This window comes from Sciurus carolinensis, chromosome 9 (genome assembly GCF_902686445.1).
Source record: "Sciurus carolinensis chromosome 9, mSciCar1.2, whole genome shotgun sequence".
In the NCBI taxonomy this organism is placed as follows: domain Eukaryota; kingdom Metazoa; phylum Chordata; class Mammalia; order Rodentia; family Sciuridae; genus Sciurus; species Sciurus carolinensis.
In genome coordinates this window covers 65,284,839-65,310,715 of record NC_062221.1, presented here as the reverse complement: position 1 = coordinate 65,310,715, position 25,877 = coordinate 65,284,839, and the positions used below count along the sequence as shown (strand labels likewise).

Genomic DNA, 25,877 nt, shown 5'->3' with positions numbered 1-25,877 from the left:
AATCAGCTGGGTAAAGTCATTTTCTTCTGGATCTCACTTTTCTCATCTTTAAAATGAAGAAGAGGGATCAGATGTGATCTGATTCATCCTACTCTAGAATTTTAGAGTTTTGTTACTTAATATAAAAGCAAAAACTGAGAAACTGTCTACTGCATTACCAAGTCATCTAGTTTCTGCCCACCACCATTTTTCCTTGACTTATTACTCACCAAACAGAAGCAGATTAAATTTTCCAAGCACTGTCTGATACTAAACCAGAGGGACTAGAATCAAATTTAGAGAGACAACCACTTTCAAATGACTAATGCTTTTCAGGCAGAATCCTCATTACAAAATGCTTCATATCTCTGTTAAACCATATCCCATCTACCAGCAACAGTATAGCACCACAACAAAAGAATGTTACTAAGATTGTTATTAAAATCCAGATGGTTTTAATTATAGAAAAATGCAGAAACCAATTCTGACCTTAAGGACTGTCATCAGTCTTTAGTGAGTTTTTATGCAATCCCCTTCAAGCCAAGGAAGAGAATCCTTGGAATAACTAAAGGGCTCAGAACCACAGAACCACAAAACTAAAATCTATGGGAAATACCAGACCAAAACCACCTTTTCAAAGTATCCAAATTAAGATGGATAATTAAATTTCCATCTTAATTATCACACAAATGAAGCCTCCCTGAGGTCCATAATACAAAATGCTTGTTATTAGTATAAAATAAGTATTTTAGACCTGAAATCACTCTTAACATTTTAAGACAGCAGCAACAGAGATTCTGAACCTTTCTTTTCAAAAATACTTTTAACTCCATTTCTTTATTCCATTATAAATATTTCCACAAATATTCATTTTAATAAAATAAAAAAACGTGGTAATCCAAATAAAATAATTTCAGAAAAATTTATCTTACCTCTACACTAGGGCTAAGGCTGCTTGGCAGTGTTTCTGAAGTCACAGTAGTGCTTGGAAGGCTGGAAATTTCCCAGGTATTCACAGGCTGAAGTGGTTCAGACTGCTTTGAACGATCTATGCATTTTGGATTATCTAGTAAGGTCACTTCATAAAATTCTTGAATATCTTAGAAATGAGGAAAGGAAAAGAAAAATTCAAATTATTTACATTTCCAATTAAACTATGCAAAGCTAAAACAACATAAAACAAAATTTTTACTCTAATTTTAAAAAAGTCCAATCTTACAATGTACTTTAATAGTGAATATTCCATTATGTCACAATCATATCAAAAAATGCCAGGCACAATATAAAAGTCACCGGCATTTTACATTTCGAAAGTCAGTATTGGATTCAAATCCCCATTCATTCATTACCAAAATTACATGTATAAGCAAGTTATTTAACCTCTAATAACTTGCCTCTTATTGTGAATTATTCCAAGAACTGAGTGTAATGAAGTGCCTAACATAATAACATATAATAGGCTCCTAGTAGAAGCTAATATCATTATGAATCCTGCAGATGTGAGCTGTTACCAATATTTTATATTTACCATCAAAATTCAGGCTGACCATGTAAATCCCTGAAGTGGTTCTAACTGACCATGTAACTAAAGTAAAACATTAAAAAGAAGTCAAAAATTAAAGAACTAGAAAGACTCTCAGATATCATCTAGTATGAATATTTAAAAAGAACAAGTTAAATATTTTACCGTATTTTAGAAACAATCAGTTAAGAGCATGACAAAATCCTTAAAGATACTATAATTTACTTAACACAGTACAATTTAAAAGATCAAGATACTTTGCTATCAGCTAGAATACGAACTTGGTATACTAACAGTAGTTATTCACACTACACAGAAGTTCTGAGTGGTAGTTGTATAATGTATAGAGTCACAGTACTGAGTTTTTTATTCACCTACTGATATAATTTTGAACTGATTTTTTTCAAAGGGAGAAAGAATCATTTAACAGTAAAAGTAGCATTATCCTGTATAAAATCATGCACAGTAACATTTAGACAGAACAACTTTTACTTCTTGTTACTTTAAAAGCACTCTCTCTTTTAAATTCCAAACCTCATAAGACAGTAGGAACAAAGTACTCTCCCTTTTCAGTTTTAATAACCAACAGAACTAAAGAACTTTACAAATAAAGGCTAATTAAAAACTAATGTTTGAGCCAGGTGCAGTGGCACACACCTGTAATCCCAGCAGCTTGGGAGACTGAGGCAAGAGCCAGCCTCAGCAATTTAGCAAAGCCCTAAGCAATTCAGCAAGATCCTGTCTCCAAATAAAATATAAAAAGGGCTAGGGATGTTGCTCAGTGGTTAAGCACCCCTGGGTTCAATCCCCAGTACCAAAAAAAACAAAAACACTAATGTTTGCACAATAAGTACAGTATCAACCTACATCACAGGGCATTAGGAATATTACTAGATAAAATTGTGTGAGAAAGCATTTTATAAACCAACAATCACTGTATAAAACATGTAACTGTCAAGAAAGGAATCAAAAATTCAAAATCAAAGCATCACCTACAAAGTGTTCTTACCAAAAATTGTTTAATCTCAATTCAAATCAAGTTTTTAGACCCAATTTCTGTTCACAGGGAATAGGGAACAGAGGAACAAGTTAAAGGATACCAAAATCAAGTCAAGAAACAAAATCAGAAAGTCATGTGTGTATGTAGATGTATATTAGAATTCCTACAGTATTTTGCTCCTAAGAACACTGGACAAATGCTAAATGAGTAATCATCAATATCTCAAGATAAGTCACCTATATCACTGTGAAATTTGTTCTATTAACTACTGTTAAGTTTCAAACACTAAATTCTTGCGTGACCTTCCATTTTATAATTAACAAAAGCATTGCTGTACTTTCCTTTAATAACACCTCTAATGAAAATCTAGATGCTGACAAAAAACTTTTTGCAATGATAAAAAAGTTCTCTAGCCTTGTGTGATGGCACACACCTGTAAACTCAGCAATTCAGGAGGCTGAGGCAAGAGGATCAGCAACTTAGTGAGGCCCTAAGCAACTTAGCAAGACCCTAGTTCAAAATACAAAATAAAAAGGGAGGGGGATGTGATTCAATGGTTAAGCACCACTGGGCTAAATTTCCAGAACCAAAAAAAATGTTCTCTAGCTGCACTATCTAAGCTTCATATGGTCACTGCAAGGTGACTAGGATGTGTGAGGAGCTGAATTTATAATTTTACATAGGTTTAATAGTCATACATAATTAGATACTACTGCTCAGGATAACAAAGATCTAGACTAATACAATTCTAACAGGGTAACATTATACTGAACTAGTATAATCAAGGAATAAAATGTTTCATATGTGAATTTTTCAAAAGTTCACTCACATCTTGCTTCTTGTCAACTGAAATGCCTCCACCCTAGGTCCTACATTCATACACTGAACAGTCCTTTCTAATTTGCTCTGAGTTCCCACAACTGAAGAACTAAATATCCACCTTAGATGGGTTCAGTGACACGTGTATAATCCCAGTTACTGAGGATGATAAGGTAGGAGGATTACAAATTCAAGGCCAGACTGGGCAGTTTAGCAAGACCCTTTCTCAAAATACACTTTTTTTAAAAAGGGCTGCAGATGTAGCTCAGTGGTAAAGCACTTACTTAGCATGTGCAAGGTCCTGGGTTCAATCACCAGTACAAAAGTGTGTGTATGTGTATCTGTATGTGTGTGTGTGTGTGTGTGTTTAACTATATCAGGGTTAAAACAAAATAAGCGAAGTAAGCACTCATTAGGATGGCTATTATAAAACAAAAACCAAACAATTAACAGAAAATATCAAGTGTTAAAAAGGATGTAGAGAAATCGGAACCTTTGTGCACTGCTAGTTAAGAATGTAAAATGATGCAGCCACTGTCAAAAATAGCAGGGTGGTTCCTCAAAATACTACACCAAGAATTAGAATTCGACCCAGAAATTCTACTTCTAGATATACCAACCCAAAACAAAAAATTGCAAGCAGGGGCTAACACAAGATTTGTACACCAATGACAACAGCAGCCTATTCACAGTCACCTTTTAAAAGGTGAAAACAATCTAACATCCCTCAAAAGATGAGTGAACAAAATGTGGTATCTAAGTACAATGGAAAATTATATGTCTTAAAAAGGAGTAAAATTCTGATACATCCAACAACATGGATGAGTAAACCTTTAAGAAGTAAAATAAGCCACATAAAAGAATAAATACTATGTTAAGTCCATTTATCTGAATTCAAGTACCTGGAGTAGTTAAATTCATAATACAGACAAAGTAGAACAGCAGTCACAAGGGGCTGGAAGTGGGGTGGGAGAATGAGAGTAGAAGGAATTATTGTTTAATGGGTACAGTTTCAGTCTGAGTTGATGAAAAAGTTCTGAAGATGAACAGTGGAGATTATTTGCAGAGATGTAACATTAAAAATAATTAAGATGGTAAACTTCACACTATGTATATTTTACCACAAAATAAGCTAAGTAAGAGTCTAGAGGAGCTCTTAAATGAACCCATTCAACATATGGGTTTTGTAATACCTACTAAGCTATTTAGAACTCTATCTTACTGAAGTCAGAATAACTGGTACCACCACCTTTAAAAGATTACCATTCTTGGGGGTGGGGTTGTGGCTCAGTGGTAGAGTGCTTGCCTAGCATATGTGAGGCACTGGGTTCAATTCTCAGCACTACATATAAATAAATAAGTAAAATAAAGGTCCATCAACAACTAAAAGAATTTTTTTTAAATGATTACCATTCCTGCCTAACTTAAAATCATGTCCAAAAGTACCGAAATATTTTTGTAATACATGTGCAATGTGGCAAAGTCTTTGATTTGATAATTTGTTGTAATTATCATTTTCCTTAAAAGAAAAATCATCTTTTCTTGAATGATATTACTTCCTGACAACCTCAACTTCATGAGTTTACACATTTTTTTCATTTTTTCATCACATTTCTTTATCTTTAGGGTGCCCCAAGAATATAGTAATAAGCAACATAATAAACTTCAGAAACTCCCATTAAAATTTCTTCAGTTATATCAGCTAAGATTTTTTTGAAAGAAGCATCTAATCAAAAAGTACACCCTCTGGGGGGAAAAAATGCATTTAACTGAGTTGGTTCTTTTAGGTACAAAATATCTATTTCCCCTCCCCTCCCATGTTATCAGCTATCTTTGGATAATTACATTTTACATATCAGAAGAGATTATACCACAGATCCTAACTATAAGATTTAGCCAAAAGAATGGTTAGATTATCATTGCCACAAGTTAAGTATTTCCATAAAATGACATTCTAGAATTCAAATAATACTTTCTACCACTTGTTTACTGAACTTTCCTGGGAAGAATGATTTTGAGTTCTATAAGGTACCTAGCTTAAATAAAACAGAAGTTACCACCTAAAGAAAAGTCAAATGGAAGACAAAAACAAATGGTAAGTCCTAGTATAGTGTAATCTTGCATATTTCCTAAAAATCTAATATGCCAAAGTGATGCAAAATTCAAGTTATTCTCAAAAGAACTTTTTGAAAATAAAGATATTAATGAGTTTATGCTAAAACACTGAACGTATTCAACCAATAGATACCAATGCAGTGAATAAGTTTTAAAAGAGGATTAAAAGAATTAAAAGGTGAGATATAATACAGTAATGTCTTTGGAAAATCTGGAAAGTTGAAGGAAAAAAATTATAGTAACATCTAAAATGTTTCAGTGAAAAAAATCTAAAGAGTGGTAAAGTGCTTGCCTTGCATTCTCAAGGACCTGGGTTCAATCTCCAGCACTCAAAAAAAAGACTCCCAAAGCCCCCAAAATATGGCTATAAGATCCTACAGAAGCTTAAACATGTTGTTTATTTTAATTTTTTATTAAATATGTATACAAAAATTTAAAAATCAAATCAACCACCTCTTCAGTAGACAAAGAAAATTTCTCAATTTTGATTTATAGAAATCAACCTGCGGGGCCGGTATAGTGGCACATGCCTGTAATTCCAGCAACTCAGGAGGCTGAGGCAGGAGGACTGTGAGTTCAAAGGCAGTCTCAGCAACCCAGCGAGGCCCTAAGCAATTCAGGGCAACTCTGTCTCTAAATAAAATATAATAAGGGGCTGGTGGTAGAGGCAGCAGTGGAAGCGGTGGTAGAGGTGGCGCTGTCAGCTTGGGGAGGGAGCCTTCCTTATGTGGATATAAATGCACAAGCGCCATGTAACCTGGCTCCAAAGAAGGGTCAGTGGGAGCTATAAGGGGCACTGCAGTAAGATCCCAGTCCTGTACACATGGGGCCATGCCATCAGAAAAGTCAGAGCTCTTGCTCTGTGCAGCCCAGGAGAGGATGTCTCCCAGCCTTCAGGAAGGTGTTCAGCTTAGGTAAAGGAAACCCTCACCTTGCTCCTTTTCAGTTGAGAACATCTTAGGACAGGACCAGAACAAGTGTGTTCCATCCATGAAGACCCCACAGGCCCTGGGCAGACACCTGCAACTCTTCAGAGAAAGATACTAACCTATGTCATGGTCAATCTTCCCAATGGGATCTCATTTCCTTATGGTAGGTCACCCAATGCCAAAAGAAAGAGTTTTGAAATATGAAAATTACCTTACAACCTCAGAAAGACTATCTTTGAAAAGAGAGCTGAGTGGGTATGGAGAATGAAGACCTAGAACCGCTTTTACCCAAAACCACACTGAAGTCATGGAAAATGACTTTAGAGTAAATTGCTATCCTGGCATTGCTATCAGAGAAGACCTAGCTCAAAACCTGAACCTAGCAGAAGACAGAATCCAGATTTGGTTCCCAAATATCGGTATGCAAAGCTGAAAAGGTCCCATAGAGAATCACAGTCTCTAATGGCGAGAAAAAGAAATTTCAACACAAATCTCCTGGAATAGGTAGAAAACTAAACGTGTGAAATTATCTTCCAGTTGGAGATCATGAAGAATCAATGCTCATAATTTTATACACACACATATTATGAAAAACAAAATATAACTTCAGCAAAACAATTAATGTTTTAAAAGTCACATTCTCTCAATACTATTTTATCAGGAATTGCCAAGTTTACGATCCAATGTAAAATAACAGTTCTTCAATAAACCTAGGCAAACATTTGAATTTAACTTCCAAACCAAAATCTTTACTATGAAACTGTAAAGAAGATGGGACAGTACAGGAGGACTCAAAAGGATTACCATTTAATAGATTAAGAGTGAGTCTATACTCATCTGAAGATCCAAATAGCTTACCCAGATATATACAAAACATTAAGTAAAATGATTATGTTTTTATTTACTACCCTGAAAAAAAAATCATTTCCTTTGAAAATAATGATGTGCTAAAGAATGCAAAAAAAAAAAAAAGCAGGAATGCTAAAATATACATTAGGGGAAAACTACATTTTTGGATGACTCACAACTGCAAACATTAATTTTGCTGGAACCTATTGGATCTGTCTTTGTCATAGTCTTTTCCCCATTTTCATAGAGTGAGAGTGCTTTCCTGTTTTTGGACTAAACTGAATCTCTACAAGTACAGTTCCTAATCAAAGATCTAAATTACAAAGTCACAAAAAAGTTCTAACATGTACATGAAAAAATTCTCAATTATTAAACTTGAAGGCACACAGTCCAATGCAACAGAGTAAAATAATTCCTATTAAAAAATACGTTCAGAAATCTCTAAGATCACTTATTTCAAAAGTCTCTAAATATAAGTAAAATCTTTTATTTTAAATAAAAAGTTATCATTGCCTTTGTTATTTTCTTACAAATTCAAAGTGTGCAAACACTAGGAGTCAAGAGTCAGAATTTCAGGTATACTCTCAAAGGGTGAATGAGACATGGAAGGAAGGAAAGTTTCAAATAGGCAAAGAAATAGCCAGGGTGCAATGACAGCTTATATCATCCTAAACAGAAAAACTCACAAACATAAAACATTTTTCAAACTAAAGAAATAAGGCAATACTAACTCACAATCAGAACAAAAGCCTAAATACAGACCCAAGAATATCTAATAATTTAACATAACAGATGACATTTCTAATCTATGAGAAAATATTTTATTTGATGGAATAAAAAAAGTAACAGAATGACCAAGACAAGTCATGAACAGGAGAAAATATTTGCAAAACACTTATGTGATAAAGGACTGGTATATTTAAAAAACTCGTAAGACTCAACAAGGAAAAAAATTATCCCACTTAAAAAAAAAGACAGAAGACATCAACAGATAAATAACTAAATTAGATATAAAGACGGCAAATGGGCATATAAAAAGATGTTCAACTTCAATTCATTAGGGAACTGCAAATTAAAATGAATAGATGGCACTAGACACCTATAAAAATGACTAACACCCAAAGTACTGACAACACCAAATCCTGACAAGGATGTAGAACAACATATTGCTGATATGTGGTAGAACCATTTTGAAAGAGTGTTCAGAAAGTTTCTTAAAAACTAAACATAGTAATACCAATGCTCCTTGGTATTTACCCAAATGATTGAAACTTGTGTCCATTAAAAAAAAAAAAAAAAAAAAAAAACCTACACACAATATAGCAGTTTTATTCATACTGATAAAACTTGGAAACAATCAAGATGTTCTTTAATAGATGAGGAGATAAACCAATAAACTTCCTTTGGAGTACAATGGGAGTTCTTACTCAGCAATAAAAAGATATGCGCTATCAAGGCACAAAAAGGCATGAAGGAAACTTAATGCACAATGCCAAGTGAAAGAAGTCAATCTGAAAACTACATACTTATGATTCCAATTACATGACATTTTAGAAAAGGCAAACTATGGAAGCAGTAAAAAGATCAGTGGTTTCCATGAGTTGTGAGGGGACAAAGGGAGAAATGAACAAGTGGAACACAGGATTTTTAGGGCAGTGAAACTATTCTTTATGATCCTGCAAAGGTGGATACATGTGACAAAACAACACGTATTTATGCCAAATCTGTCAAGATACAATGCAAAGAGTGAATCCTAAACTATGAACTTCAAATAATAACAACAAATCAAGGACTTGTCAATTTTAACAATATACCATACTAATTTAAGATACTGAAAATAGGGGAAGAGGTGAGGTAAGAATTTGGGAACTGTTTTCCACTCAAATTTTCTGTAGACCTAAAACTGGTGAAAAATGTTTCTTAATTTAAAAAAATGTATAAGGGAGATAACAAATAATAAATTCATATTGATAATATTAAGAAAGTTCATACTTTATAAGAAAATAACTTCCAAATGCCTAAAAAATTAAAATGTTAAAAAAAGTTTGAAAGAATTTGAATATAGGTGAATATTTTTATAATCCTGGGGATAGATTATAATACTCCTATAGATTATAAAATTGGAGAAAGCCTTTCCAAGCATGATACCAAGGGCAGACAACACAAAGGAAAATATTGATAAATCTAACCATAAATAAACATCTATTTTTTTAAAAAAATCCAAGTTGAAAACAAATGACAAATAAGGGAAGTTATTCACAATTTACATGACAGACAAGAGTTGATGTGCCCAACCAATATAGACTTTATAACTCTAAGGAAAAGGAAAAAAGAGAGGCAAGGAGTACAATGACATAAACAGATAACTCACAAAAGAAAATAACCAAAGGACTTTTTTACATCTTTGGTTATTTAATCAAAGAAATGTATAATAAAATATCAAAATGACTAACGGTATATTCCACATAGTGCAGAAAACACTAAAATGATAGACAATATTCTATTATTTACATCATAGTGAATTCTTCCACACAGTACCTAAAAAACTAAATTGATACAATATTCCTAAGAGTAGTTAACAAATTAGATCAAAAGCCTTAAAATGCATACCTCCTTTGGTCAAGTAACTCACTTCTAGGAATTTGTCCTAAAGGTGTAATAATGTGAAACAAAATAAACATAAATAAATGCAATTTTTATAATTCAAAAAAATTACAAACCTAAATGCTCCTAGGGATATCATTATTAAAGCAACAGAAAAATCTATTAAACTGGTTCAAATCTATTGCTATGGAAGATTATCTACTGATAAATTTGGGGGGATAAAAACAATTATTATGCATAGTAAAAGAAATCTCACTATATACATTTAAGCAAATTCAACTACACTAGTCCCCTGCCATGCTATAAAAGGCAATTCTACCAATTCTGTCAATCTACCAGATAAGTGAATGTCCCAAATAAAAACTCAGAAGGGACAAGACTGTTACCTCAGGTAGTCTTAGTTTTCATGTGCCTCTCATATGAGCTTCTTGTACTATCTCACCATGCAAGGTATGGTTCTTCAAAATGTGTTTTTAATACAACAGGTCACTTGAACACAAGTCAACTACTTCATCAGGTGCTCAACTAAAGAAATTGATTTCTTTCCACTAGAGGAAAAAACAATTGTGTTGCAGGTACTGAGCAAAAGTGTTAAATTCCTGAAAGATTTTCCAGGATAATCTTAATCAGATATAATTTTTTACCTTATAGACTAATTTTAAATATCAATTCTTGTATAGGAAACAATTTTATTATGTTTTACTTATGAAGGAAGTTTGTTTTGCAAGATGAAAACATGCACATATATGCTTATGGTTTTAGAACACTAAAATATAATCTTGCCATTTCAGATGTGGAAAACTATCAATTCATTGACTAAAAGCAAGTATGATTTTATACACCAAAATATGCTATGACAATCAGATCAACTCAAGCAGACACTCAGCTTTTTTCCTAAACCAATAAATATTTTAAAACCCATTTTGATCCTCAAAGAGAAAAGAATAGTCTACAAAATTAAATTATATGTTACATGCAATTTGTATTTCACACACTAGAAACAGGAAATATGTCAAACTAGCAAGCAAAAATAAATTATCACAGCACTTTACAGACACTATTCAACTAAAACTATTCACATGACTACTCCTTAAAGTAAACATGTACTGACAAGAACAAGCATCCTAGAGCAATGGCTGATTCCTGGGCTGGAAAAGGATGGATGAGTTTAATACAAACTTGGGCTATCTTGTTTTGCCAAAATAAATGGCATGCTCGAAAAAATAAAAAAATGATGGGGCATGTCATAAAAACACAAGGGCAAGCTTGAGAGGGACCCCACTGGCTAAATTTGAGACAATTGGAGCACCAAAATCATTAAGGATGGCAACAAATGACAAACCACTGAAAGAAACAAAAATCTGCAAGTACATGATAGATCAAAAAAGGCTTCTGATTACAATAAAATGCCAACTGTTAACTGGAAAATGGAGAGAAGTGCTGTTTGCTGTCAGAAAACTGTCACTTCTCAATAATCATAATAAAAACTGTTCAAATTATAATCATCAATGTATGCTAAATCTAGGTAGAAGTTTTGCTAAGATATATATAGTTGTTAAAGTGTCTCCCACACATACTGCTAAGATGCAAGGAAAGGAGACTACAGAGAAGTAAGAACACCCAACTGGGTAATTAAAATTACTGCTGGGTAGAGTGGTGCACACCTAGTAATACAGCTTCTTGGGAGGCTGAGGCAAGAATATTGACAAGTTCGAGGCCAACCTGGACAACTTAGGGAAATCCTGTCTCAAAATAACCTTTAAAAAATTGCTAGGGATGTATGTAGCTCAGTGTTAGAGCATTCACATAGCTGTCATGAGGCCCTAGGTTCAATCCACAATACCACAAAATTAACAAATTAGTTAATCAACATTAGTAAGGAAGGGCAGATGACACTGGACACCTCTTGGATACAAGCCAGTAATACAAAACCTGAACATAAGTACAAGTAAACATCAGATAAACACAAAATGAAAAACACTTAAAACTTAAAAGTAGAAAGGAACTGTATTCTTCAAACATACCAATATCATGAAAGATGAAGACAGTATGTAGAAATGTACCCAGACTAAAGAGTAGTAAAGAGACATGATAACTAAATATAATACCTGGCCCTAGTCTGGATCATGTACTGAGGAAACATTTGACCCCCACAAAGATAAAATGGCTTAGAAAAAATATTTACAGATGCTTTTACAATTCTGTGATTCCAAGGTTCTAAAGAATTTAACCAGATGTGACACAATCAAAACACTGCATTAAAACTGTAATAAGAACAACTACTAGCAAATAACTCAATCTAATTAAAATCAAAAACACCAAGTAAAAAGTTAATAAAATTCTCCTTCAATTACATAAAGGTTTAGCCAAGAGTTAAATCTATGTCCAGTTGTTTTCCTTGCTCAAACCCAGACTGCGAAGTTTCACACACACACACACACACACACACACACACACACACGCACACACACACACAAGCAACAGACTAAAAGGTATCGGTTATAATAATTAAAAAAAAAAAAAACACTAAGAAATACTGACATTTTACCACTATACCTGGAAGTTCCCAAACCTTGATTACTAAATACATACACTTTTCAAAATTCTATCATTATGAAAACAATTCATCATTATAAACATTCTCTTTCAAAATGAAAGATTGTTGAAAATAAAAAAAGGACCACTGACCCTACGAATCAACATCTGTCTTAAATACGCATTAGTGTATTACATTTAAAATATTCAATTCTGAAAATAATGACAACTCTGAAAATAATGAAGAGGCTCTGGATTAAGGCTAATTCAGTTCAATTTCTGGCTACACAATTTGGTAACTAAGTGTCCAGAAGCAAAACTAGTCATTTCTCAGTGCCTTAGTCTTCTAATCTACAAAACAGCATTCTCACCTCATTGATGAATATACACCTCAGAAGATTCTGATGACTAACTGAAATACTTGTATTAACACCTAAAAGTGCTCAATAAATGTTAGCCATTATTGCCTTTTACTTAAAAGGAATCATACTCTTAAAATGATTAAGATGACTATTATTAAAAAAAATTTTTTTAAAGGAAACAAGTATTGTCAAGGATGTGAAAAAAGTGAAACACTGTGCACTGTTAATGGATTGAAAAGTGGTACAACCACTATGGAAAACAACATGGTGGTTCCTCAAAAATTAACAACATAACTTCTCTATGATCCCATAATCCCACTTTTGGTTATAAATTCAAAAGAACTGGAAGCAGAACCTCAAATACTTTTACACACTAAGATTCACAGCATCACCATTCATAATAGCCAAAAGAAGCAAACAATGTAAATATCCTTTCATGGATGAATAAATAAAAAGGGGCATATACAAACAATGAAATATTCAGTCTTTTAAAAGGAAATAAATACTGTCATCTACTACTACATGGAGGAACCTTTAGGACTACATGCTAAGTGCCAAAAGCAAATCACAAAAAAGACAAATACTTCATAATTTCACTTATATAGGGTATCTAACATAGTTAAATTCATAGAAACAAAGTAAAAGGGTGGTTATCAGAAGCTGGGGACAGGGGTGAAGGGAAAGGAATTGTTATTTAATTCGATTTCAGTTTTGCAAGATGAAAATGTTTCAAAGATCTGTTTCAAAACAATATGAATATACTTAACCTTTCTGAACAATACATTTCAAAATGGTTAACAAGGTAAAGAAGTAGTACTTCTGAAACCTGGTGTCTGCAAATAATGGCATGGTAATGTCCTTTACCATAGTTATGAGGTCTAGTGAAACTATTAAGAGTTAATAGAGTAGCAACAAATGAATAGGGAACTTAAAAATTCATAAATGGACAGTGTTATTACATTATCCACCTTAATTCTAAAATACCTGCATGAATAAAATAAGTTTACTATTAAAGGAAACCATCCACAAAATAAAAAAGGCAACCTAGAGACTGGATATTTGCAACTCGCATATCTTACAAGTGGTTAATATTCAGAATTTATAAAGAACTCTTACAACTCAACAGCAGAAAAACATATAACCCAATTAAAAAGTGGACAAAGGAGTTTAACAGTACTTCTCCAAAGACATAAAAATGGCTAAAAATTATATTAAAAGGTGCTCAACATCACTAATCATCAGGGAAATGCAAATTAAAACCACATAGAGATATCTCCTCATACGTATAAGAACGGTCATTATCAAAGAGTCAAGAGATAACAAATGTTGGTGAGGAGAAAAAGAAACCCTAGTACACTACAGGTGGGAATTTAGATTGGTACAATCACTAAGGAAAATAGCATAGCAGGTCCTAAATAAATTTAAAATAGAACTACCATACAATCAAGCAATCTCACCTCTGGGTAGAGGTATACACAAATGAGAGGAAATCACCACCTTGTTAAGACATCTGTACTTCCATGTTCATTGCAGCATTTTTTTACAATAGCTAAGATATGGAAACAACCTAAATATCCATCAACACATTAACAGGTTAAGAAAATGTGGTGTCTATGTATACATACACACACAAAATTAAATAATCAATCTTTAAAAAGGGAGATCCTATTTGCCACAACAGGGATGGACCTAGAGGATATTATGCTAATTAAGTCAGACACAGAAGGAAAATGTTGCATGATTTCACTTATATGTAAAATATTTATGGGAAAAAAGGGTTCAAATACACAGACTGAGAATGAAACGGTGGAGAAGGGAAGGAGAAGAAATGAAATTTAGGCCAAAGAATACAAAAACAGCTGATATGAGATGCACACATTTCAAAATCTATTGTTCAACATGAGAGCTAAAATTAATAAAATCACATAGTATTAGGAATTTTTCTTAGATTCTAGCTGTTTTGTCACAAAATAAAAGTAACTGTGGGATGACAGATATGTCAATCTGTTTCACTGTAGGTAACCATTTTATGTATCCCATAATGTCATTTTGTAAGCTTCAAATACACACAATAAAATTTATTTTTAAAAAATAATTTTTAAAAGCTTGCTATTTATTTTAAATAAAATACACAAATCACGACTAAACTCACTCATCTCTAAAGCCAGACTGATCTGGAGCCGAATTCTGTGCACAAGGAAAATAGATGTGTTCTCTGTTCCCAGAAATAATTAGAGGTCTAGACTCATATGAAATCTCTAAGGACTACCAGGATCACCTCAGATCCCACACACCTTAGAATCAGAAGTGACCTGAAACCATTATCGACCTGAACATCTGAGTGTCTGAATGTACTCAAACCATATCCAGATGCACCTTACCCAAGATATTTTCAAATATAAGTACAGAAAATGTAAACACAAAATCAAATACAGTAAGTTCTCAAATTGCTCTCACCTAACTCAGGGAGAAAAATTAAGCAGACTTTATATCTCATTTATACAAAAATAATCACTAGGTATATTTCAGGAATAAATGCTAAACAAATATGCAACTCATGGAAATATGTGTGTATTTATCTAAATATTCAGCTCTAAAGAAACAACCTATCAGCTGAAATTCTAAAGTTAATAAAAACTTCACTGCTTTCAGCAATTTTTAAATCTTTAAGTCATCATTCAAGGATATTACCAATGATTTCCATATTTCATTAAACTGAAAATATTATCAATTATATATTACACTAGTATTTCATTTGCCACTAAGAATGCAAAAAGAAACACAGCCTACTAAAAAATGACATGTCATTTTAAAATTACATCCCAAATCCAAAAAATACTAAAATATTTTAAAACTGGTATCTTCGAATATATGTAATGCAGTACACACATTTGTTCCTGAGTAACCCCAAGGTACCAAAAACCTAGTGCATGTAATATATCCACACAGAGGGAAAAAATCAATATTTCTACAACACCAAAATCCCTAAAACATCACATAAACTTTTTTTTAATGCATGGAAACAGTAAATATATAAACTACCAGTTCAATCAACAATCAATGCTGGTACAAGTTCAAAGATAGTCAACACCCCAGATAACTAGATAACTCACTAATCTGCCTAAGCAAATTATTCCCAAACCACAGAATTTAAAATAACTTAGTATCAAATGACTTTCAAGTAACTCGGGTAACAAGACCCCTGTCTCCTTTTAATCCAGTAGTCTACAGGTATCAGTTCAGAAGACAGAGTGCCACCTACTGAAGAAAAAAGTGAATCCAGGATTTTTCAGTACATACTATGGACACATGGATTGCTTTTTATCTTACAGCAATTTACAGGTTTAACTTAACGTATATTATGACACTGTTTCAAACAATGGCAAAGCTGCAAAGCAAAAAGAAAGAAAAAGAAAGTCTTATGGGTCTAAAAATTTTCAGACTGAGAAACAAACACAAGAGAATACATTTATTAATTCAGTAGTTTCAACAATTACAGTATGGAAACACAAAAACCTCTACGAAATTTACCTATTTCAAAATTTATAAAAATCTATTACTTTTCTTACACCAAAATTTGATACCAGGTCCTACAAAACATTAAAACATAAGTAAACCCAAATATCCAAGTAAATTCACAATCAATGAAATTATACAGGACATAGAAGATTTATAAATATAAACCTGAGTAGAACACTACCAAAATTCAATTATGCATAAGAATAAACATTCAAAAGAGGTAAGGAAGAATATATCAAAAAACCTCCAAACATAGAAAGTCCAGTTCTAATCTAAGGAAAAATTAAGGATAGATTCTGTTTAATTATTCTATTACTACTTTATTTTCTCAAATCATGGCCTTCCCACTCAAGAAGACTATAGTCTACCTATCTACATACGTAAAGAAGAATATACAAGTCCTACTGCCTAAAAAAAAAAAAGTGACCCTAGTTTTAATGTTGATCTAGGAAATCAAACGATTAAAAAATGACCTTCCTCTTCCTTTTTTTGCTGTTCTTTTCAGAGCACTCTATTTGACTATCCACTTGGACTTTAAGCTTCAGCTCAAATGGGGGGGGCGGGGAAGTCCACTTAATATAAACAAAAAAGGAGAGTTGATAATTTTTTAAGATGGATGACACGTACATGGCAGTTCATTATACTATGCTATTCTCGGTGTATATTCTTAAAAGTCTATAATAAAATTAAATTTAAACCTTATTTTTTTTTTTAGGTGCATCAAGTGATTTCTCAAAAATCTTTAATTCTAAAAAATTTAGTAGAGTATCAATTTACCATTTGACAAAGTACACCAACTTGAAAGTAATCTTCAAATTACATCAATTACTCAGTAGACATATAGAAGGAAACACATGTAATGCAATGAAGTATACATCTTATTTTTAAAAGTTACATAGTAAGGAAAAAAAGTAATCCTCAAAACTGGAAGAAACAGACTCAATAGTTTGCTAACTTTTCAAGATACCTGAAGAAAAAGGTCACAGACAGACCACCTTGTTTTTATACATCAGGGATTATGTACAAAAGGTAAGACTTTGTTTTTAAAAATGATCTATCTACTTTTAAAAGAGAAACGTTTAAAACCCCATTGTTTCATTTTACCACCCACATTCTACAGTTAATTTTGTGGCCTAAAAATGTTAAATGATTTGTATCACATCATTCCATCTCTGACAATGTCAGGAATTAAACTCAGGACTGCTGACTCTTTTGTCCAATTCTTTAAACCAGTGCACAGCCTCAAATTTAAGTTCCAGTTAAGAATAAAAGAGTTTCAATTATCTTGTCTATAAAAAAGATAATTAGACAGGATCATCCCTAAGATCATTTTTCAGATCTAAAATCCTGATTCCACAAATGCCAAACATAACAGAGTTCTATGTTAAGAGAATGAATATTCTTAAACATAGCAGAAACTATCAAGCATTTTCAAAGACTCAGGAGAAATACAAATCAAAGACAGAAACAAGCTAAGAGTAATTCAGTCATTACCTTTTGGGTCCTGATATATTTATGCAATTTCCCAAACTTTTAATTAATTAATTCTAGTATATGATAACACTGTTCTCAAAGACTGCTGAAATAATCATACAGAATGTGTTTTGGTTATTGGATATTTTTAGAAAGGATACTGGCCAAACTATGAAAAACACACAAGTCATTGAAGATGTTCAAGTTTCTGAATGCCTCAGAGAGAACCAAGTACATCTTTCCCTTAAGTTTAAAACAACTGAATTCAAAGAAGCATTAAGCCTAGCTGACACATAATGGCCACAAATAAAATTTTAATTCCCACCTATTAAAGCCTGAAAGAGGTTGCTCTGAAATATGTTAATAACCCGTTCTATGGAACTTCTGAGTTGTCTATCTTCAGTTTGGCTTAGTTTTGAACGATACTCTTCCAAAAGGTGCAATGCTCTCTGGGTATCTGAAAAGAAAAGAAGAGTTTTATTAAAATTATATATATTTACAAGAAAGTATTACTTGCTAAATGATCCTGCAAGACATCTAAAGAGTTCCTCAGGCTGGGGTTGTGGCTCAGTGGTAGAGCACTTGCCTGGCATGTGTGAGGCCCTGGGTTCAATCCTGGGCACCACATATAAATAAATAAAATAAAGGTCCATTGACAATTTGGGAAAAAAAAAAAAAAAAAAAAAAAAGAGTTCCTCAAAGCCTCCAGGTCAATCGCTATCACTATGTTTATGTACACATATTCCCTAGAATGATCAAGAAAAAATTAAATATATCACAGTAGAAAAAGCGAGAAAGGGAGCAGTCTGTAATAAATACAGATAGTTTACAATAGTAAAAGACCATCCGATCAAAGTGTTGCAGCCTAGTTTTAGATTACCTGATAGGCAAATGCAGATTATCTACAATTTGTCATTATAATCCAAATTTTAACTGTTTCAAAACATTAGTTCTTAGTATCCCACTGTTGCTCACAAAATAATGTTTGGTAAGAACGACACAGTGAAAGACTAAAACACAAATTGAGTTTTTAAAGCCATTTCCGGAGAGGAGAATTAATCGCTTTTCTAACCACTAGAGAGATGTAAAGAAAGTTCAACAAACATTTGGGTGTTTCCATCTTTGGAAATGATGTGAGGCAGAGTTCCTAAGCAATAAAGGTAGAACCTTGATGTCTCATCAAAGTTACACAAACATTTTTAAAACTGCAAACACAAAACAGACGCACAGAAAATCAAGTGACATCCACAAGATTTCCAAAATACATTCTCACCTTGCTTCCGGACCGGCATTTTTCTCCAGAATCAGGAAGAGGGTACACACCTTTAAAAACACAAAACAGAAAGAAAAAAGAACTAAATAAAAGAATTCTATTGTGATTAAACCAGCATTTCCCCATTAGTCTCGAATTGGAAAAAACCCCGGCTCTATTTCAAAAACCCACCTTCCAAAGTTTTCCCAAGTGAAAGGAGGAGCTTCAAACCCAGCAGTGTCAGTCAATGTAAGAAAGCTTCTTTCTAGGGGTGGGTTCCCCTGTAAATTAAGAGCAGACAAAAGTCCGCTTTCAAATTCTCGTAAGCTTTCCCCCTCCCCAAAAGGTACTAAAAGCCTAGAAGGGGGTGGTCAACTCTCACCCGCATAAATACCCACACTCCCCACCTGCTACTGCGGGCGAGTGGGTGAAGAGGCACTCCAACCCTTGGCCCCTGAACCAGCCGGGGCCGCAGAGTGCGCTGAGAAGGGATCCGATGGACTGGTCACCCCGCCCTGCTGGGGCCCCCTCCTCTCGCTTGCCTTTCTCCTCGCTCGACTCCTCCGGGTTACTCCAGAGGGGGCCGGACAGGGCAGCGGCCGCTCTCCGCGACGCCCTCGCACAGCACATGCACACCTCCGCGGGCCCCCACACCTGCGGCGCCGCCACAAAGTTCCTGTGAGCGGCGTGCGCGGCGAGCTGGGGTGCGCCCCGGCCCGACTCCGAGCAGCTCCTCCGCCCAGCCCCGCTCCACGTACCCCCGCCCCGCCCCGGGCTGGAGGACTCAGCTGAGGGGATGAGGGGACGGGGGAGGAGCTCCCCTCCGCGGCCGCACCCCCGCTGCCTCTTCCTCTTCCTCGATCGCTGCCGCAGCTTTCTTGCTCGCCGCGGCCCGCCGGCCCGCTAACCCGCTCGTCCTCTCGCCTCCTGTCCGCCCCACCCCCGGAACCTCGCCTCCTTCCGCGCCCCCAGCCGCTCTCCCCCCAAACTTTCCGCCAAGATGGCGGCCCCGGAGCAGGACTGCCGCGCTCCCACGTGACTGCTTTCCCGGCGCTCTCAGCCAATGGGAAGTGAGGAGGCGGCTCGCGCCGAGCCCCGGGCTCTCAGCGCTGCTACCTTTGGGTTGGAAAGGGGAGGAGGACCGGGAGGGGGCTGGGGAAAGAGAAGGGGGGACCCGTAGAGCATCTCGAGGGAAGCGCCTCCTTTAAAGAGGCAGCCACCAAAGTGGCTCTGAGGACAAAGGAGTTGACAGACTCTACAGGTGGTCGGGGGTGGTTCTGGGACAACCCGCCTTTACCTCGCCCTAGCCCACCGGTGTGTCTTGCGGTTCTGAGCTAGTAACGCGGCAGGCCCGGGAGGACTAAGGTGTGTGAAGACAGAAGTGACGTCGCCTACACAGACACACAATTCGAGACACCACATAACCCCGCTAAACACTGCGGGATGAGCGCCTGGCGCCCCCGGGATGAATACCCAACCCGGAAAAGCGGACTCTAAGGGCTGACGGCAAAGCCCAGGTTAGGGGGCGAAGGAGGGCGGGACTTGGGAGAGGAGTTGCGGGGAGGCATCTATGAGTTGCCTTCACTTTATACTGATTTTTTAAAGTTACCATTCGCCTCTCAGTGAAAGATGTGAAGGGTTTCATAAAGAAGAGGTATGTAAACCAGGAAGACCGGTTAACTTGTTAAGAATAATTGAGGGTTTCAGTAGAGAATTTTTAAGTCTAGGTGGTTAATTCAAAGTATGAGTGCGTTTAAGGGTGAGAGAGAAGATTCGTTCGTTAATTCGTTCGTTCATTCATTCATTTCATTTCCCCGCCTGCATTTCCAGCCGGTCACCCTTTCAAGTATTACCCAAGTTCTGGCGGCCCCTTTAAGAACTCACCTGTAGCCACCTCCTCCAAAGTTGAGCGACCCTCAGCCGGCACAGCTGGTTAAAGTTTCTTGTGCACCTATGAGTATAACAACTAATCGGCAGAGACTCTGCTCCCGGTCGAAGCCACCCGGGTTGTAGAAGGGGCATCCGGGAAAGCTCTCCAAATTACTACCCAGGTCTTCAAACTGCTTCTGGGTAACAAGGAACTCCCTGGTGTGAGTTCCAGGACAAGAATTTTCCCAAGGTCACCCAGAGTTAGTGACTGGAAACCCGGAGATCACGTCTTTCAAAACCGGAAGACTCTCCAATGAACCTGACACCTTTCACTTAGACTGTATCCATTGGCTAATAAAGAGAAGAGGGAAACTTGCACTGTAACTGTAACAGCCACTCCAAGGTATGCTGACCACCGGGTTTCATTTTTGAACCTGCACCTTGGAATCCTAACTTGTGTGACCTCCACAACTTTAAGCTCATCTATATATCCATTCTCAGTTTGAGGTAAAAAAAATATATATGTATAAGTTCTAGAAAAGGAAAGCAACTTGCCCAAGGCCATACAGGCTAATCAGTGACAGAGCAGGGGTCTCCTAGCCTAACTCCTGACTCAGGTCTCCTAGCTGCAGTCTAGGGCTCTTTCCGCTATTTTGAACAACTTGACAGTGGTATGTGGGTATATTGGCAGCAGATCTCTATGCTTTGCTGGATCAAGCATGCTGGGATCTCAAGTTAAGCAATATTGCACAGAGGAAATGTGAGGGAAGAGTCAAAGGAGAGGGGTGGGGGTTATTTACTATTGAAAATGGTTGGGACTGTGGTTGTGGCTCCATGGTAGAGGGCTTGCCTAGCACATGTGAGGCACTGGGTTCAGTCCTCAGCAGCACATAAAAAAATAAATAAATAAAGGCATTGTGTCCATATATAACAAAATATTTTTTAAAAAGCATTGATGATATACATGATACTATTTTTTACTTCATTGATGAACTGTGAATAGTTTTTTATTTAAACTAGAACAGAATTTCTTCAGATTCAGAAGGAGAGAGAGAAGTTTGTCATCCCCCTTTGTTCTGATTTGGATATAAGGTGCCCCCACAAGCTCCTATGGAATATTCATTCCTGTGGAATAATTAAATTATGAGAATTATAATTTAACCAGTCCATCCTAGTTTGAATGGACTAACTGGGGGTACCTGTAGGCAGGAGGGGTGTATAAGGAGGAACTGGCTCACTGGGGTCTGGCCCCTTCCTCCCTGACCCCCTCTGCTTCCTGGCCACCCTGAGTGAACTGGCATTCCTCCATGCCCTTCTACAATGATGTTCTACATCATGTCTGATTCAGAGCAATGGAATTGACTGACCATAGACTGAACCTCTGAAACCATGAACCAAAATAAACTTTTCCTCTTCTAAGTTGTTCTCATCAAGTATTTTGGTCACAGCAACAATGAAAAGCTGACTAACACACCCCTGATATCACTCATTGTTCATGTATGTTCACTTGCTTGGCAGTGGGGATAGAAATAAAATTCAGTCTCTGCTCTCAAGGATCCAAAGCTTCATGACACATGAACAAAGGCCAATGCAACTTTTCTCTGGGGATACCGAACACTACAATCAAAATTTGTAGTTCTCAATGTCATCCTAATTCTCCCCTAAAAACAAAGAGGAGGAGGAAGAGTAGAAAATAAGAGAATTTTCCCCTTCTCTCTCATCATCCTCTGTGACAGCCCTATTTGGTTGTCAGTAATGTCCAATAGCAGGAATGAACTCAACACTTATTCTAACCCTAAAGACCAGGACAGGTACAGGCCCAGCATGAAGGATCTTTGCTATTTGTTTCTCCTTTCTAGTCATCTGTATTAGTTATATATTGCTGCATAACAAATTCCTCAAAGCTTTATTTAAACAGTAGTAAACGTCATCTCACAGTTTGTCTAGGCCAGGAATTCAGGACCAGTTTAGCTGAATGGTTCTGGTTCAGGATCTTATGAAGTTGCAGTCAAGATGTCCATCAGGGCTACAGACACCTTGTCAATGAAGGTCTGAGTTGTTCCTGGAGAGGGGACCTCAACTCAGGATAAGTAGGGTGTTTGACAAATGTCTCAAATGAGTTTAAGGATATGTCAGAGGCACAGATGGATTTATTTGGGAAAGCAGAGACATATTCAAGAGAGAATATCTCAAGAGCAAGAAAGTTTGGGGGTAAAGCAAAGAATCAACATTCAAGGGAAAATGCAGGCCATCTCCAGAACAAGAAGTAACCCCTTAGTCTAGGGTGTTAATATTTATAGAGGCACAGTAGCTTGGGGCTGGACTAGAAGTAGAGTCATGTGGAGTTACACCATTTCAAGCCAGTTTTCCTTGTGCTTGTGCATTGCTCTCACATCTTGTTAATTTTTGCCAAAAAACACATGGGCCAAGGACACAGACTGGGTGGTTTTAAGACTCAGTGTATCTCTCTTTTTCTGTATCCCCAAATTTCTATCTCAATCTGACAGCTTAATTGGAGCTAGGGAGTCTCTTTCAACATGGCTCATTCAGATGGCTGGGAAGTCAGTGCTGACTATTCGCAGGAGGCCTATTTCTCACCACGAAGAATTTTCTATAGGCTACTTGAGTGTCTTTATGATATGATAAGTGACTTCCCCGAAAACAAGTGATCTAAGAGGGCAAGGCAGAGGCCACAATATCTTTCATGACCTAGTCCCAGAAGTAACACTGTGTCTTAATTTACCCAGGCTACTGTAACTAATAAATGAGCAATTTGTCTTTCATAGTTATACATATTAAAAAGTTTAAGGCACCAGCATATTTGATGTGTGGGAGCCCTATTCCTCACAAATGACACCTTCTTGCTGCATCTTCACGTGGCAGAAGAAGCAAACAGTCTCCCTCAGGTCTTTCATAAAGGCACTAATCCCAGTCATGAGGGCTCCACCTTCATGATCTAATCACTCCCAAAGGCCCAGCTTCTTGGTTTCATTAAGGTTAGGCTTTCAATGTATTAAGTTTGAAGGAACACAATCATTCAGACCATAACATACTCCATAATTTCTACAATATTTTATTGGTTACTTAGATCAAGCCTCAAGGATGTGAATACCAGAAAGTAAGAATCATGGGGCCATCTTGGAGGCTGGCTACCATATCATCACAACATATAAGCAATGATATCTGTATTTTTTCAAACTTTTGTTTTCTCATTAGGGCCCAATATAGGATCTGATTACATTAAAAATAAACACACACACTTAAATAAAAGAGGTTACTACTACAATCTATGACATACTGATGGTTAAAAAGGTTCACACAATTTTCCAGATCCAAATTAGCTTTCCCTTGAATTTTTTTTCCCCCCCGGTGCTGGGAATTGAACCCAAGGCTTCTTCATGCTTGCAAGGAAAGCACTCTACGACTGAGCTACATCCCCATCCCCCTTTGAATATCTTAAAGGATATTCATACAGAAAGGCTCAAATCTCCCATTCCTTTATTGAGACGTCAGAGCTATGATCTCAAAGAATACTGTCTAAGTTCAAAACCTTCTCTTCCAAACTGTCCTATACAGGCTGCCTTTCCAGTTCCATATCTCTGTCTTTGTTCTTTCCTGCAAAAAGGCCCCCAGCCTATTCTCAGTAAAGATGCCCAAGCCCTGTAACTCTACTGCATCTTTAGCTCTCAGTCTAGCCGAGTGTGCTGCTTGTGCCAAGGCAATTACTAAAAAGAAAGGGTTTTATGCTGACAAGAAGGTTTATACTAACTTAGACAGAAAGAAGTGGAACAATGTCAAGCATGATGGAAGTGATCATAGGGGTCAGACCACCATGAGAGCCCAGGGAGCATTTCCTAGCAGCATGCTTTTAAAGAGACCTAGACAAACAGGATTCAGAAAAGAAAAAAGAAAAAGAAAAGGAGTAACCAGAGCAATAAGGTTTATGAAACCTCATCCTAGGGGAAAGAACTGTAGAATCTAGGGCTAAGCTGAAGAAGATTTGGATAAAATAAATCACAAGTAATGGGCTAGTCTGTTATATATTTATCATATGTTTGAATGCCTTTAACAGTGGAGATAATTTTGATGGAAATAAGAATATTGCCTCTTACCTCAAAGAAATAAATATTCACACCCTGGTTGTATGTTATAACAAAATGAGTTGAGTTTATTTTCTTTTTTTGTAGGGGAGGGACTTTTTTTTTCCCAGTGCAAAGGTGTATATATTTAAAACATGGGGGAAGGAATGATAGGAGAGTGAAAAAGACATTATTACCTCATGTACATGTATGACTGCAAGACCAATGTGATCCTGCAATATGTATAATCAGAAAAACGAGAGATTATACTCTATTTATGTATGAGCTATCAAAATGTATAAATGCATTCTGCTGTCAAGTACAACTAATTAGAACAAATAAAATAATTTTTAAAATAAATAAAAATAAATTTTAAAAAACATGCTGTAGCGTCCTTCTCTCTTTTCTTTTCCTAGAGTATACATGAGAGGTTGTATAGCAGTATGAGGTGTTCAACCTGGAAGGGCCCTTTAGAGACCATCACAGACATGTGAGTTAAACGACACAGAAGTTCCCAGACAGCATCATCACACAATTATCAAAGGACTTGTCCCCCTGATAGCGGAAAGCTACCAACATTTTAGAAGTGATCAATCTTCCTTTTAGAGAAAGAAGTGGGGATGAGGAGGAATTAGTAATCTATCCTAAAGATACATTTAAAAATTTAACCAAATTTGCCTTTCTGCTTTTGAAGAATCCATGGTATTGATGGAACCACAGAATCTCATATTGAAGTCCTCAGGATTATACTGAAATCTCCTTTCGTGAGAGAATCTCCTAACCCTACTCCCTCCAGGAGGATTACCAGTGTCTATTTAAGAAGGCTCTGGGTAGAACCTCTCAATCAGATTATGTTTTTCAGGCAGATAACACAAACTTAATTAGAATTTGAAGAAACACCGTTAAAATATTAGGAAGTCATTTGTATTCCATTTCTGAGCTATGACCTAACAGAATTCTGGTAAGTAAAA

General features: G+C 36.1%; 1 protein-coding gene and 1 pseudogene across 16 annotated transcripts in view; one reads left to right on the top strand and one right to left on the bottom strand.

The window, feature by feature from the left end:
* The window catches only part of Dlg1 (discs large MAGUK scaffold protein 1), a 261,124-nt gene extending 241,213 nt beyond the window's left edge, over window positions 1-19,911 (bottom strand). For 11 of the 16 annotated variants that reach the window (XM_047563703.1, XM_047563711.1, XM_047563707.1 and 8 more), the window contains exons 1-4: window positions 19,501-19,911; window positions 18,980-19,029; window positions 18,032-18,163; window positions 912-1,078 (exon numbers count right to left, since the gene is read on the bottom strand). In XM_047563703.1, the coding sequence (XP_047419659.1) occupies window positions 912-1,078; window positions 18,032-18,163; window positions 18,980-18,998 (318 nt within the window). In that variant the 5' untranslated portion in view covers window positions 18,999-19,029; window positions 19,501-19,911. Of the gene's footprint in view, window positions 1-911; window positions 1,079-18,031; window positions 18,164-18,979; window positions 19,030-19,150; window positions 19,240-19,500 lie in introns of all 16 variants that reach the window. The other 5 variants (XM_047563717.1, XM_047563719.1, XM_047563716.1 and 2 more) reach the window with 3 other exon arrangements.
* LOC124992641 (homeobox expressed in ES cells 1-like) lies at window positions 6,315-6,868 on the top strand (annotated as a pseudogene).
* Window positions 19,912-25,877: the final 5,966 nt, after the last annotated feature.